At 38.9% G+C, this 13,954-nt stretch overlaps 1 protein-coding gene across 5 annotated transcripts in view; it reads left to right on the top strand.

Moving 5' to 3' along the window:
- ASNS (asparagine synthetase (glutamine-hydrolyzing)) overlaps positions 1 to 12,032 on the top strand; it is a 147,716-nt gene extending 135,684 nt beyond the window's left edge. For all 5 annotated transcript variants that reach the window (XM_010803999.4, NM_001075653.1, XM_059885550.1 and 2 more), the window contains 10 exons: positions 1,399 to 1,636; positions 4,716 to 4,901; positions 5,160 to 5,261; positions 6,144 to 6,271; positions 7,461 to 7,587; positions 8,883 to 8,989; positions 9,475 to 9,575; positions 10,846 to 10,927; positions 11,016 to 11,171; positions 11,696 to 12,032. In XM_010803999.4, coding sequence (XP_010802301.1) covers positions 1,399 to 1,636; positions 4,716 to 4,901; positions 5,160 to 5,261; positions 6,144 to 6,271; positions 7,461 to 7,587; positions 8,883 to 8,989; positions 9,475 to 9,575; positions 10,846 to 10,927; positions 11,016 to 11,171; positions 11,696 to 11,905 — 1,437 coding nt within the window. In that variant the 3' untranslated portion in view covers positions 11,906 to 12,032. The remainder of the gene's footprint in view (positions 1 to 1,398; positions 1,637 to 4,715; positions 4,902 to 5,159; positions 5,262 to 6,143; positions 6,272 to 7,460; positions 7,588 to 8,882; positions 8,990 to 9,474; positions 9,576 to 10,845; positions 10,928 to 11,015; positions 11,172 to 11,695) is intronic.
- Positions 12,033 to 13,954: the final 1,922 nt, after the last annotated feature.

Raw genomic sequence — 13,954 nt, 5'->3', positions numbered from 1 at the left:
AAGACCCTCTGCAACCCCTACCTCCTCGTGACAGAGATCACCACGGACAGTCTCTCAGAGTGGGGAGAGGTGACCAAGAGGTGACTTCGGGGTTACTGAAAGTGGCCAGAGCCCATCTTTGGACAGTTCTGAGCTTTTAGGCAAAAGGTTAAGAAATTAAAGAGTGAGTGTGGTTGTGAAGCATACTTTTCAGGTCATACAAGCATAGAGACTTCTTAAATTTTAAAAACATGTTTTAAGTGTTCAAATCTACCCAGCATTTCCATTTGATTTTGTTTATATGAACCTCTTCTCTATTATCAGCCAAAAATATGAGTAAGTACAAAGAGGGACACACTGAGAACTTTGCAGCCTCACAATTTACCAGTGGTAATGGAGAGCTGCGGGAGTTTGGGCCTGATTTAATGAAACCCTCTCTGCATGTGGTGGGTGTGATGGTATCTTTGTTGTTCCCCAGGAGGAGGTGGATCAATAAAGCTTCAGTATCATCATTCTGTCCGTCCCTGAGAAGTAGCTTTAATGCCTAATGTAGAAGAATGGAATGCTGTAGACCTCCCCAGGGCCAGCAACTTTGTTTTGGACCATTTGTCTCCATCATCGTTGCACAATTGTCCATCAGGAAATAGTGTCAAATGTGTTTGTCCTTTTGCTTTCTGTCTTCATAGGAAGTGTTTCAGAGGACACATTTTTTGTGTCATGACACCTGGACAATCTATTTACTTAACTTAACTATTTATGTAAATACACATGTATTGGGCTTCCCTGGTGGCTCAGCAATAAAGAATTCTGCCAATGCAGGAGATGCAGGTTCAATCCCTGGGATAGGAAGATCCCCTCGAGAAGGGCATGGCAACCCACTCCACTATTCTAGCCTTGGAAATCCCATGGACAGATGAGCCTGGTGGGCTACAGTCCATGGGGTCACAGAAGAGTTGGACATGACTTAGAGACTAAGCAACAACAACTATGCATGTATTACATATATAGTATGTACATAATATCCATTTCCATCCCTCCATATAATACAGGGGTACATTACCTATGTCTTCTATTTATCAGAATGCACCTAAAGTTTTCTGGCCTTTTTTTTCTTCTCATATATTCATACTATTATATGTAATAAATAAATAATATAGTTAAATTTCCTATATTTTAGAGTCAAATAAACTAGTTATTTACTTAAAAAAAAAATAAAGTTTTCATGGGCTTAGCTTTATGTTACAATTTGATTCTGAATTCAAACAAACTGTATTTTGATAATGCCATGATTCTTTTAAATCACATCACTAAGATACACAAAATTATAGAGCACAAAAATGCTGAAGCAACTTTGCAATAAAAAAAAGTTAGTGAAAGCACAGGATTCTAACATTTTCATTTTGCTATTGTTTCCTTAAGCTGCAACACCATTTTGAATTTGAATACCAGACCAAAGTGGATGGTGAAATAATCCTTCATCTTTATGACAAAGGAGGAATTGAACAAACAGTTTGTATGTTGGATGGAGTATTTGCATTTATTTTACTGGATACTGCCAATAAGAAAGTGTTCTTGGGCAGAGATACCTATGGAGTGAGACCTTTGTTTAAAGCCATGACAGAAGATGGATTTTTGGCCGTGTGTTCAGAAGCTAAAGGTAATGATAGAATTTTTCTGTGGTTTTTCATTATTGTCCCGATTCTGTGTTTTCTTCTAGACCGTATTTACAAATCTAATCCAATCCATATATACAAATGGGGCAACCCAATTTTTTTACAAGTGACTGTGTTAGTCATGGATTTTCTAGGCCTCCTTTTTTTTTTTTAAACCACGGAGCTGGAGTCTCCTTTTTGGCACTTAAAACTCTGTAATCCTTACAGGATAGGTCTGTAGTAAAGTCATGTAATTTTTGTTGTGCTAATAGGTTCTGTGTCTGGTTTGATCCCGTGTGTGTTTTCGAGTTTTCCTGTGTCATGTGGTGACAGTAAGGTTGGCCAGCCCTGCAGTTACTGCACTGTGGTACTGTGCCAGGCTGTCCCACAAAGTCATTTTTATTCAGCGCTTTTTAAACAGCTTTATTGGGGTATAATTTACATGCCATACAATTCATCCATTGGAAGGATACCAGTGGTTTTTAGTATGTTCATAGATATCTGCAACCAAAACTAGTCAATTTAGAATTTTTTTTTTTTTTAAATCATCTCAAAACTAAGCCTTGTACTCTTAAGCTGTCACTCCCCATCCCTTTATATTCATTAAGCATTAAGCTTCCTGTCCCCGTCTTCCTTCCTCCTTCCCACCCCCAGTTCCAGCCAGTCAGTCCGTCTTTGTGGATTTCCCTATTCTGGCCATTACATACCAGTGGAGTCATACCCTGTGTGGCCTGGTATTTCATTACTGGCTTCTTTCACTTGGCATAATGTTTCCAAGGTTTGCCTATGTTGTAGCATGTTATCAGTATTTACATCTTTTTATTTACTTTTTATGACCTGAAGATATTCCATTACCTGGATATACCACATTCTGTTCATCCCATGTTTATCCTTTTGTCAGTTGATGGACAGTTGGCTTTTATGAATAATGTTTCTCTACATATTTGGGTACAAGTTTTTGTGTGGTTTCATTTTTCTTGGGCATATACCTAGGAGGGATCACATGATTTACTCTGTGTTTATAAATAGCATTAAAAAGAATAAAATACTTGGAATAAATGTAACAAAAGTACAAAACTGTATGCTGAAAACTGTAAAACGTTGTTGAAAGAAGATCTAGAGAAATTGGAAAGCATCCCATGATCACGGATTGAAAACTTAGCATTGTTAAGTTGGCACAGACTCCCCTAATGGATCTACAGATTCAACATGATCTCTGTCAGTATCCCAGGTGATTACTTTGTAGAAATTGACAAGCTGACTCTGAAATGCATAGGGAATTGCAAAGGCTTCAGAATAACCAAAGCAATCTTGAAAAAGAATAAAGTAAGAGGACTCTCCCTTCCTGACTTAAAAATGTACTGCAAAGCAAGGGTAATCAGGACAGTATTGTACTAGCAGAAAGAGAGACGTACAGACCATAGAGCTGAGAGTCCAGAAGTGCATCCGTACATCTGCAGGCAACTGATTGTCAGTGAGGGTATTAGGACCATTCAGTGGACAAAGAATAGTCTTTTCAACAAATGATGTTGGGACAAGTTGACATATGCAAAAAAAACAGTTAAACCATTACCTCACACCATTTATAAAAATCAAAGCAGATCAAACTCTAAAATTTGATCACTAAAGTAAGCACTGAAACTTGATAGTAAAACTAAAACTTTAGTAAGCACTAAAACTATAAAACTCAGGAGAAAGCATAGGGGTAAATCTTCATGACCTTCAATTTTGCAAAGAGTTCTTTGATATGACACCAAAAGCACAAACAACAAGGGAAAAATAGATACATTGGGTTTCATCAAAATTAAACATTCTTGTACTTCTAAGGACACCATCAGGAAAGTGAAAACTCAACCCACAGAATGGAAGAAAATACTTGTACATCATATTTATCATTTTTTGACAATAAAGTTGAGGAAGACAGTCATCGTTTATGTCCTAGCTAGACAGCAATGACATGCTAAACTGTGATCTACCTCCTCGTCTGCTTTTTTGCTTCATTGTTTAAATCCTTTCTCACTTGATGTAATCATACGAGAAAGAACAAGTACACACATTATTTACCCAAAGTGCTGTTAGGGAAGCCCAGCAAAGAGAACACAAGGGAAAAGGAGACTCCTTACTTCCATTTGTCTCTGATAACCTTGATACGGAATATAATCTCACGTCCAGTTTACCCTCTGAGATTTCTTGACTTGTAAGTTTTTTTTACATCTTTAACTGCCCTTTTCTAAACAACAGGTCTCATCTAGGGTACTACAGCAGTTTTCCTCTCTCAGTGCTTCCAGAATAGACTATCTAAAACTCATTTGGTTGCGGTGCTTTAAATCGTAATTGCTCCTCAACTTCCGCAGGGGCCGTGTGCCTCACTTGAGGTCTGCTGGTAGGTGGTAGGATCTGGATCTCATTTGCTGTTTGAATTCCATACTACACAGTAGATTCTTGGGTTAACAAACTCAAATTGTACATCATAAGTATTCTGTGTGGATAGGCTGTTACTATTTACAATAAAACTTTTTTTTTAAATCAAAATCGTGATGTCAAGTTGATTACTTCTTGTGAGAACTTAGAAAATTTAAATTATAACATTTAACTCACACACAGTATATAATAACTACATAAGGGATATCTGAGTTTAAAGTACCTTAACAGTGGATCATTTTGCTTATTAAAGGACTGAGAACCATAGCTGCTTTTTAAAAAATACCTCAGGGATGACAAATGACTGCCAGGATATCATAAAATTAAATTTCAAGTCCATCTTTTTGTTTAATAAATGTATCTTTTGTTTGCTTAGTAAAGAAAATAGATTTTTTAAAATCAGAAATTCCAGCTAGGGAGAAGAAATTAAACATTGGAGGTTTTCCTATTGCCTTAAATTATTAGAAATCAGTTTAATTTTTCTGTACATCTCTGTACACTATTACCTTTCTAGTAGGGTTTGAGGTAATTATATTTTTCCTATTTTGCTTATGCAGTGGACATTGTATTTGTATTAAAAAGAAAATAAAGAGGAATTTAGACATGAAAGTTACTATGAAGTATTATCCTCATTTGAATAAATTTATCTTTTTGGTTTTGTAGGACTGGTTAACTTGAAGCACTCCATGACTCCTTTTTTAAAAGTGGAGCCTTTTCTGCCAGGACATTATGAAGTTTTGGACCTAAAGCCAAATGGCAAAGTGGCGTCGGTGGAAATGGTGAAGCACCATCACTGTAGAGACGAGCCTCTGCATGCCCTGTATGACGGCGTGGAGAAACTCTTCCCAGGTGAGAGAGCAGATGCCCATCCACCTGTTCCCCACCTCTCGCCCCTAAAGGAAAGCTGTACTCTCACTTCATTGAAATGACATCAGTTTGCAAATCTGTTTCCTTTTTAACTTGGAGGTGACGACACACTGAAATTTGGCCTGCTTCACTGTTGAGCAAATGCCATCGTGATGGAGGTGGATGGTTGCATACCTGTTTCAATAAATAATTCAGCCCAGACCTTTCTGCAGCTGTTTCATTTCCTTTATGTGTTAATAGGTTTTGAGATAGAAACTGTGAAGAGCAACCTCCGGATTCTTTTTGACAATGCCGTTAAGAAACGTTTGATGACGGACAGAAGGATTGGCTGCCTTTTATCAGGTGAAGTCAGCTTAAAAAATCTAATTACATTTCATGCATATGTAATTTAAATGATTTATAACTATCCTGGAGGCTTAGACTATAAAATACTTAAAATACTTACTATTGATTCCACCTGTCCTCCATTATAGGATGAAAATGTTTTCTGTGAGTTGCTTTCAATATTTAAAATAATACAGCAACATAAAGTTATACTGTAATTGTATTGGCATGAGTGAGCTAGTAAACATGTTTGAGAAAGTTGATGTCTTCCTACTCCACAGTCTGGATGTAAGCCCTAGAATGTGTAGTGTGTGTTGTTGTTCAGTCACTCACTCAGTGGTGTCCAACTCTTTGCAGCCCCATAGACTGCAGCGCATCAGGCTTCCCCTGTCCTTCACTGTCTCCCGGAGTTTGCTCATACTCATGTCTATTGAGTCCATGATGCCATACAACCATCTCATTCTTTGTTACCCTCTTCTCCTCTTGCCCTCAGTCTTTCCCAGCATCAGGGTCTTTTCCAGTGAGTCAGCTCTTTGCGTCAGGTGGCCAAAGTATTGGAGCTTCAGCATCAGTCCTTCCAGTGAATATTCAGGGTTGATTTCCTTTAGGATTGACTAGCTTGATTTCCTTCCTGTCCAAGGGACTCTGAAGAGTCTTCTCTAGCACCACAGTTCAAAAGCATCAATTCTTTGGCATAGTGGCTTTTAACCAATTTAAGTACTGTTACCATTATGACAGGTTAACTGTTAGATTTTTCTTACTCAAGTTGATTTTCAGTTTATAAAACTTGGGAATTTTAAAGGCAAAACTCTAATCTTGGTGCTTAGGAGGAATATAAATAATCTCTGCTCCTCTCTTAGGTAAGGCCCATAACCACCACACTTTCTGTCTTGCTCATAGGTGGCTTGGATTCCAGTTTGGTTGCTGCCACTCTGTTGAAGCAGCTAAAAGAGGCCCAAGTTCAGTACCCTCTCCAGACATTTGCGATTGGCATGGAAGACAGTCCCGATTTACTAGCTGCTAGAAAGGTAAGACACTGCCTCTTCCTGTTAGGTAGTTAAGACAGACTTGTTAATTATTGATGGTTCTATACTTTGTTGCTGTATTGACTTAGGTAATTGTTTTGAATTAAATATATTAAATGGAATGAAACGCGTATTGAAAATCACTTGTGCTGTACACTGTATTTTGGGTACTTTTATCTTCTATGGGCCACACAGTCCTCATAAAACCCAATGATGGTAATCCTGTCCTTTGAAGAGTAAGGGCATGGGTAGAGTGGTTAAGGCTGAAGGCTTTGGAGCCTGATTGTTGGTTTCAAATCTTCACTTTAGCACACAATCCCACACTTACGTAATGGGAGTGCTCATATCTACTGTGGCACAGTTTCAAGGTGAAAATTACATAGTTCATATAAAGTGTGTAGGATAGAAACTAGCGTGTAGTAAGTACTTAGAATGTTAGCTGTTCTTGTTGCTTTTCATTTTCTTTATAAGATACTGTGTTTAGGACTGTGGGCAGAGAGAACATTGTACACATTCAGTGTGTGGTAGACCTTGTTCCCATTCTGATGGAACTTCCAGAGTAGATGAGAGAGACCAAGAGTTGTCTGAAAGCCAGTTGACTGATGCTGAATGAATCCGCAAGAGCCAGAGAAAACTGAATGAGGGGGAGGTGCCTTAAGTTAGAAATAGCATTCTAGATGTAAAATGACGCATTGCAGGAGGGCCAACAGGTGATAAAATCAGCACGAGGGGAGTGGAGGCCATGCTTGTTAGGGTGAAGTCTCGGAGTGAGAAGGGCAGATGGGATGTCCACCTCTTGTGGTCAGTGGAGGGCAGACACTGGGGGACACCGGGGAGCCAGACTAATGGGGCTTGTATGCAGTGGCCTGGAGAATCATTTCCCCGTGCTGTGGTGGCCTGTGAGATCATTTCCTCTTAGCTTGTCTTACTTGTTTTCCACCATTGTTAATTCATGATGTGTTATGAACTACTGTTTTATTTTCGAGAGTTTTCCTTTTCTGGAACTTCCCTGGTGGTCTAGTAGTTAAGACTGAGCTTCCAGTGCAAGGGTCATGAGCTTGGTTGGTCCCTGGTCGGGGACCTAATATCCCACATACTATATGAAATGGCTGAAAAAAACCACAGCTTTTTCTTGAAAGAGTAGTCCTTTTCTTAAAAAAACAGGCATATGCATATTTCTTTATGTAATCAGGTGGCAAATCATATTGGGAGCGAACACCATGAAGTCCTCTTTAACTCTGAGGAAGGCATTCAGGTCCTGGATGAAGTCATATTTTCCTTGGAAACTTATGATATTACAACAGTCCGTGCTTCAGTAGGTAAGGTATTTTATGATCCCCCAAAGATTTTAATACTGAAAAGAGTGTAAGGTTTAAAAACTACTATTTCAAGCAGTTGTTTAAAGAACAATACTCATGAATGAACTCAGGTCAAATTCCTGTGTCAGCAGTTGTTGAAGATGAAACGATTTAAGAATTCCTTAATTCCTTAAGAATTAAGAATATATAGTTAAACCTCCACATTTTGGTATCACTATTTATATTTCTTCCAAGAGTTGATGCATAGTTTTCTGTACCTTCTTACCCCCTGTTTTTATGTATAAAAGTTTGTTGGACTATACATTGTAACTGGTTTCTGTAAAGAATCCTTGTTTTAGATAGATTTTGGTAAATAGTCCATCAATAACTATTATTGTCTAGGAATAAATACTTGCTTTACCCTGTGGGTGCATACTAAGATCATAATTGTACTCCACATCGGACTGGCCAAATATTGCTGAGCCTCTAAATGCTATTGGCTTAGACACACCTCTCTCTTAAGGAACTCAGAATCCAATAGGATTCCATTGCAAAGTTTAGAGTCTGCATTCTCATGCTTTAAACTTTGCAATAACATCACTGGGGTGCTGTCTCTCCCAAAGGAGCAAAAATGATTTCTTGAAGGGTAAAAATCTTAGCTATTACAGTGGTTTCTGGCTTTCCAAAGTACTTAGACAGATATACAGTGTTTCTGGTACTAACATTTCATTGGTGAAGGAGATTAGGGGAAAAGCTCTAAAAAGTATCACTAGGAAGGTGATAATGAAAAAACCCAAGAAAAATACTAGTTTACAGGGCCATGGAGCAGGACCAACCAGCATCTTTTAACATGCTTTGCTGTATTTGAAATACACTGAATGGGGAGTATGACGGAAGAAGCCCCAAATTAAAATTAAGCTACCAAAACCCCAACTTATTATTTTCATGTAGTGATACTAGTGTGAGAGTTATCAAATTTAAGACATTTGAGTCATTGTTCAGCAGAATTTTTTTAGCATTTTTAACATTGTTTAGCAAAATTTTCAGATAGACATTCTTGGTCTGAAAGCAGGAATATTTAAAAACCTATATATAAAATTATGAAAGGGCTATGTCATCACAGCAGTACAACTTTTAGATTAAACACATATAAGTGGGTTGCACTGTAGATAAAAGGTCATTATTTTGCAAACTACTTCACATAACAGAGTCTAATCTAGTAGCAAAGCTTGCCACCGTTTTCAGAAACCAAATAAGAGGCATTTTTGGTAGAGGGTTATGTGGACATTAACAATAATTTCTGTCTCTTGTTTAAGGTATGTACTTAATTTCTAAGTACATTCGGAAGAACACAGATAGCGTGGTGATCTTCTCTGGAGAAGGTTCAGATGAACTTACGCAGGGTTATATATATTTTCACAAGGTACGCATTCTCAAATGGAAGGATATTGGTCCTAGGGGAAGAAAAGTATGAATTATTTGACCATTTTCTATTGTTTTTTTTTTGATAAAACAGTAACACTTGGAATATTTTGTGAGGTGTTCGAGAAAATCTGATACTGTCTGTATTTGTTTGGGCAAGAAAGAAGTCTTAATTGTGTCAGATAATACCCATTTTTTAAAAACTAGTTAACATAAGAATCACATTTCTGGTATTTCTTAGTCCCCTGTTGTCTTATGGGCTTTGGACAATGTGAACCTGTCATTTTATCTATTGGTTCTAGCAGTCTTGGAGCAAGGGAAGGCATGCTTTATAAAGCATTTACTTTCTTCCCTAAGCTTTGGTGGTTTTTTGTCTTACCCACCTTTAGAGTTGGAGTTGTGTGCAAGAATAAGAAATAAGAAATTTCATTTCCAAAAGCAAAGCTTGAAGGGTGTATTTTTAACTTCAGCTCTGTTTGTAAACAGGCTCCTTCCCCGGAGAAAGCTGAGGAGGAGAGTGAGCGGCTTCTAAGGGAACTCTACTTGTTTGATGTTCTCCGAGCAGATCGAACTACTGCAGCCCATGGGTATCTTGATGTTTTAGGAAGTGATTATAAAAATAACCTCAAAAAACAAAAGGCTTTCTTTTCATTTAGTATATGCTGTGAATGTCTCAGTGCAGAGGGAGTAAGCTGAATCAGAGTGCTGTTGTCAGGCTGAGAGTATGCAGATAGTTGGTTTCAGGTGGAGTTTCTGTCTTGAAAACAGAACATTCTGCCCACTTCTGGGCAGCTGAGAGGAAAGGCGCTTGCAGCTCTTTTGGGTCTTTTTAAGAGAAATAAGGCTTATACAGCTTCATGTAGTTTAGTGAGCCCTTAGTGCTTGCTTGCCATGTCTGTTTGATGCTATGGGGACCATGTAGGGGAGAGGGAAGTGAAGATGCAAGGGGTTTGATTAGCTTATAAAATAGGTTTCTTTGGTATCATTTCTGATTATTGAGAGTTAGCACTTTTTAAAGCTGGTCATTTAGAGACTCTTAACCGTATGTGATGGGACTTCCCTGATGACTCAGTGGTAAAGAATCCCCCTGCCCAGTGCTGGAGTGGCAGGTTCAATCCCTGGGCCAGAAAGACCTGTGGAGAAGGAAATGGCAACCCACTACTCCAGTGTTCTTGCCTGGGAAATCCCATGAACAGAGAAGCTTGGTTGGGTACAGTCCATGAGGTCGCAAGAGTCAGACACAGCTTGGTGACTAAACAGCAATAACAACTGTATGTGATACAATCTTTTTTGGTTGCTTCTACCAAATCACACTTAGTTAGAAAATAAGAGGTCGGAGAATGAACTGAATTCAGACATTTTTATTACTAATTGATTAATAACTTATATTCAGTATAAATCAGTGGTCCATGGTGTTTTTCATCAGAGGTCACATCATCTGTTCTTTGAACCCTGGTTAGGACAGGTAGATAGGGTAATAGCCACAGATTGGCGTTATAATAGATAGTCTCACCTAGAGAAAACTATGACTCAGAAAAGTCTAGGCAAAGTCCATTCTTATTTTCAGATCACTCATAATTCTTTTTCTGCTTTTTTGAGATATTTAATAGATTACAGAAGGGAAAGTGAAAGTAATTATTCTCCAGTAGTTTGTTCACTCCCTAGACAATACATATTTTGAGTGAAGGTTTTTGTACTCGTGCATTTAATGTAGGGCAGTTATGTAGGACTGTAAAAATGACTTTATGATCTTAACATCATTTAGAGGCTGGATGAATTCATAGGAAACCAAATCAGAATCGAAACTGACAGGCACTAAAGATCCATTTTGGTTTAGATTTTCTTTTCCTTTTTAAGCCTTGAATTGAGAGTCCCTTTCTTGGATCATCGCTTTTCTTCCTACTACTTGTCTCTGCCACCAGATATGAGAGTTCCCAAGGTGGGTAAATCAACTTAAGGTAAAAACTGTCCATTGATACTGGTCATATTTAGAACTTTTACTGATAGTCCTTTCATTTTCATGTCAGAATGGGATAGAAAAGCATCTCCTGAGAGAGACATTTGAGGACTCCAATCTGATACCTAAAGAGATTCTCTGGCGACCAAAAGAAGCCTTCAGTGATGGAATAACCTCAGTTAAAAATTCCTGGTTTAGGATTTTACAGGACTATATTGAACATCAGGTATCATATCTTTTAAAAGTATATTTCCTGGAATAAGACAATTGGATGCAAAGTTGTAATCACTGTTCATTTTGTATTTAATTTAAATGTTTTGTGACTGTAGAAGGGATTCCCTATAAATAATACTTCTTTAAATTTCAAGAATTCTGTAAAAATTAAGTAGTATGAAGGATTATAAGTAGCATCTAGAATAGAGAGAGGAGACTTAGTGGTCCTCTCTGGCTTGTATCTTACACATTTTGGGGTGCCTGTTGGGTGCCAGACTTACGCACAAAAGAATCAAACACTTAGAGCCACCACTTTGGAGAACTATGCATGTGAATGTTCCTTAAAGGTCACTGCAGCTATGTGCATTAGGGTATTTTAACATTTTCTAAAGGATTAAGAGTCTCTCAGTATTCAGAGATGTCTTTTCTTTCTTTTTTTTTTGTTTGTTTGATTTTTGTTTTTGTGAAACCAGATTAAGTACATACATTTCTGTGCCATTGTAAGGCCATTTCGCTTCTATCCTGTTACTCTTACAGGTTGATGATGCAGCGATGGCAAGCGCAGCCCAGAAATTTCCCATCAATACCCCCAAAACAAAAGAAGGCTATTACTACCGTCAGATCTTTGAAAACCACTACCCAGGCCGTGCCGACTGGCTGCCCCATTACTGGATGCCCAGGTGGACCAACGCCACGGACCCTTCTGCCCGCACTCTGACCCATTACAAGGCCGCTGCCAAAGCTTAGGCACTCACTGAGCCCTGGAGTCAAAGTAATCGTTTCTTCTTCTTGTGAAGGGTAGGGATCTTGAGGGCAGGAAGGGCCAACCGCCCAGGCTTGCCTGGGTGTGAAAAAATAAAAGTCTTAAATCCGAGACTTTGCTGTAGTCATTTATATTCGTACAGCCCCGTGACCAGAGGTAGCTAGAAACTGAACAGCTTTTACTGTATCACAGGAAGGTAGAGAGTGAGATAGGAGAGGGGAAACCATCTGATGGCTGGGAGACCTCACACACCCTCTCCTGTAGAGGACTTCTGGGTCTCATGCCAGTAGGGCATCCTTATGGTCCTCGCCTCATCTGAGTGTGGTCCTCCTCTGGCTTCCTCCCTTAGTTCTCTCTGCATTCCCAACAGCTGGCTAGTTACACTCTGGAGAGGTGAGTAACTTGTAAGACTTGGACAGCTCTGTTTTGTAAAATAGGTTGACTGCAAACTGCACAGCCTAAAAGTTGAGAATTATGTTTTATTAGGTGGAGTCTCTGACTTAAGACGACAGCCTCTCAGATGGCTCTGAGCGACCACTCTAAAGAGGTAAGGGAAGAGGTGGGATATACAGGAGTTTTTGCCACAAAGGCCAAGTAGTCTAACATATCAACAGATGACTAGTAGAGAAATCCAGGCATCTCAAGTTAATGAATTTAGCACTTTTCCAGGTATGGGGAGATGCAAGAGTCTGGCCTCATTGAAATGATTCCTTCGACGTGCCCCTCAACTGTCAAGGGCCAGTATCCTGCTTTTCTCCATCCTGAACCCCTCAGGGTGTCCAGTTGGGTGGTGGGTGGCTGATAGCTTAATGGCTGCAATATCCTTTGTTTGCTGACACATCAGGCAACGTTTTTCATCCTTGGATAGTAATTTACATCTTATTCTGTTGATCGGACATCTCTTCTGGAACTATTGTAAATTGGGAGTCCGCAGGCTTTTTCAGGGCTAGACAGTAAATGTTTTAGGACTTACAGACCTCTGTTGGAGCTGTTCAGCTCTGCCATTATGGTGTAAAAGCAGCCACAGATGGTATGGAAACTCGGGGGCAAGGCCACGATAGGCACACATATGGTCATGGCCGTGTTCTATTAAAACTTAGAAAAAGAAGCAGTGGGCTAGATTCAGCCCATAGGCCATAGTTTACCAAGCCCTGTTCTAGAGCCACGTATTTCTCATAAAAGGGAAAAGCATTCTGAACCCAGTTGGAGGAAGAGAAAATGTAACAATGAACAGGTCGATTTTCATCTGAATGCTCATTGATTGTTTAGGGACAGGATTGTGAAATCTATTTTAAAGATGAGTTTAGTTATTAGAAATTTTTGGAGGGGAAACTCCTGGTGCACACATATATACAGGAATGCTTGATGGGAAGAGGGAGTAGGCCAGGAGTTTAGCCAGTAAGTTGGAAACTGGACAGTGTTTAAGGTGAGCTATAGGCCTTCGCTTATTTTACAGTCTTTAAATATACTTTGACATAAATCGTACCCATGTCATCTTAGGTCAATCTCCCAAGGTAATAGAAGTAAAAGCAAAAAGAAACAAGTGGGACCTAATCAAACACACAAGCTTTTCGTACAGCAAAGAAAACCATAAAATGAAAAGATGACCTATGGAATGGGAGAAAATGTTTGCAAATGATGCAATGGTCAATGGCCTAATTTCCAAAATAACAACCCAATTGAAAAATGCACAGAAGATATAAATAGATATTTCTCCAAAGAAGACATTCAGATGGCTAATGGGCAATACTGTTAATTATTAGAGAAATGCAAATTAAAACTGCAATGAGATATCACCTCACACTGGTCAGAATGGCCAGTGTTAAAGTCTACAAATAACAGATGCTAGAGAGAGTGTGAAGGAAAGGAAACCCTTTTGGTGGGTTGGTGGGAATGCAAATTGGTACAGCCACTATGGAGAACAGTATGGAGGTTCTTCAGTGAAAAATAGTTGCCATATGATCCAGCGATCCCACTCCAGGGCATATATTTGAAGAAAACTCTAATTCAAAAATATACATGCATCCTAATGT

This window comes from Bos taurus, chromosome 4 (genome assembly GCF_002263795.3).
Source record: "Bos taurus isolate L1 Dominette 01449 registration number 42190680 breed Hereford chromosome 4, ARS-UCD2.0, whole genome shotgun sequence".
NCBI classification, from domain to species: Eukaryota; Metazoa; Chordata; class Mammalia; order Artiodactyla; family Bovidae; genus Bos; species Bos taurus.
This window is presented reverse-complemented; position numbering and strand designations above follow the sequence as displayed.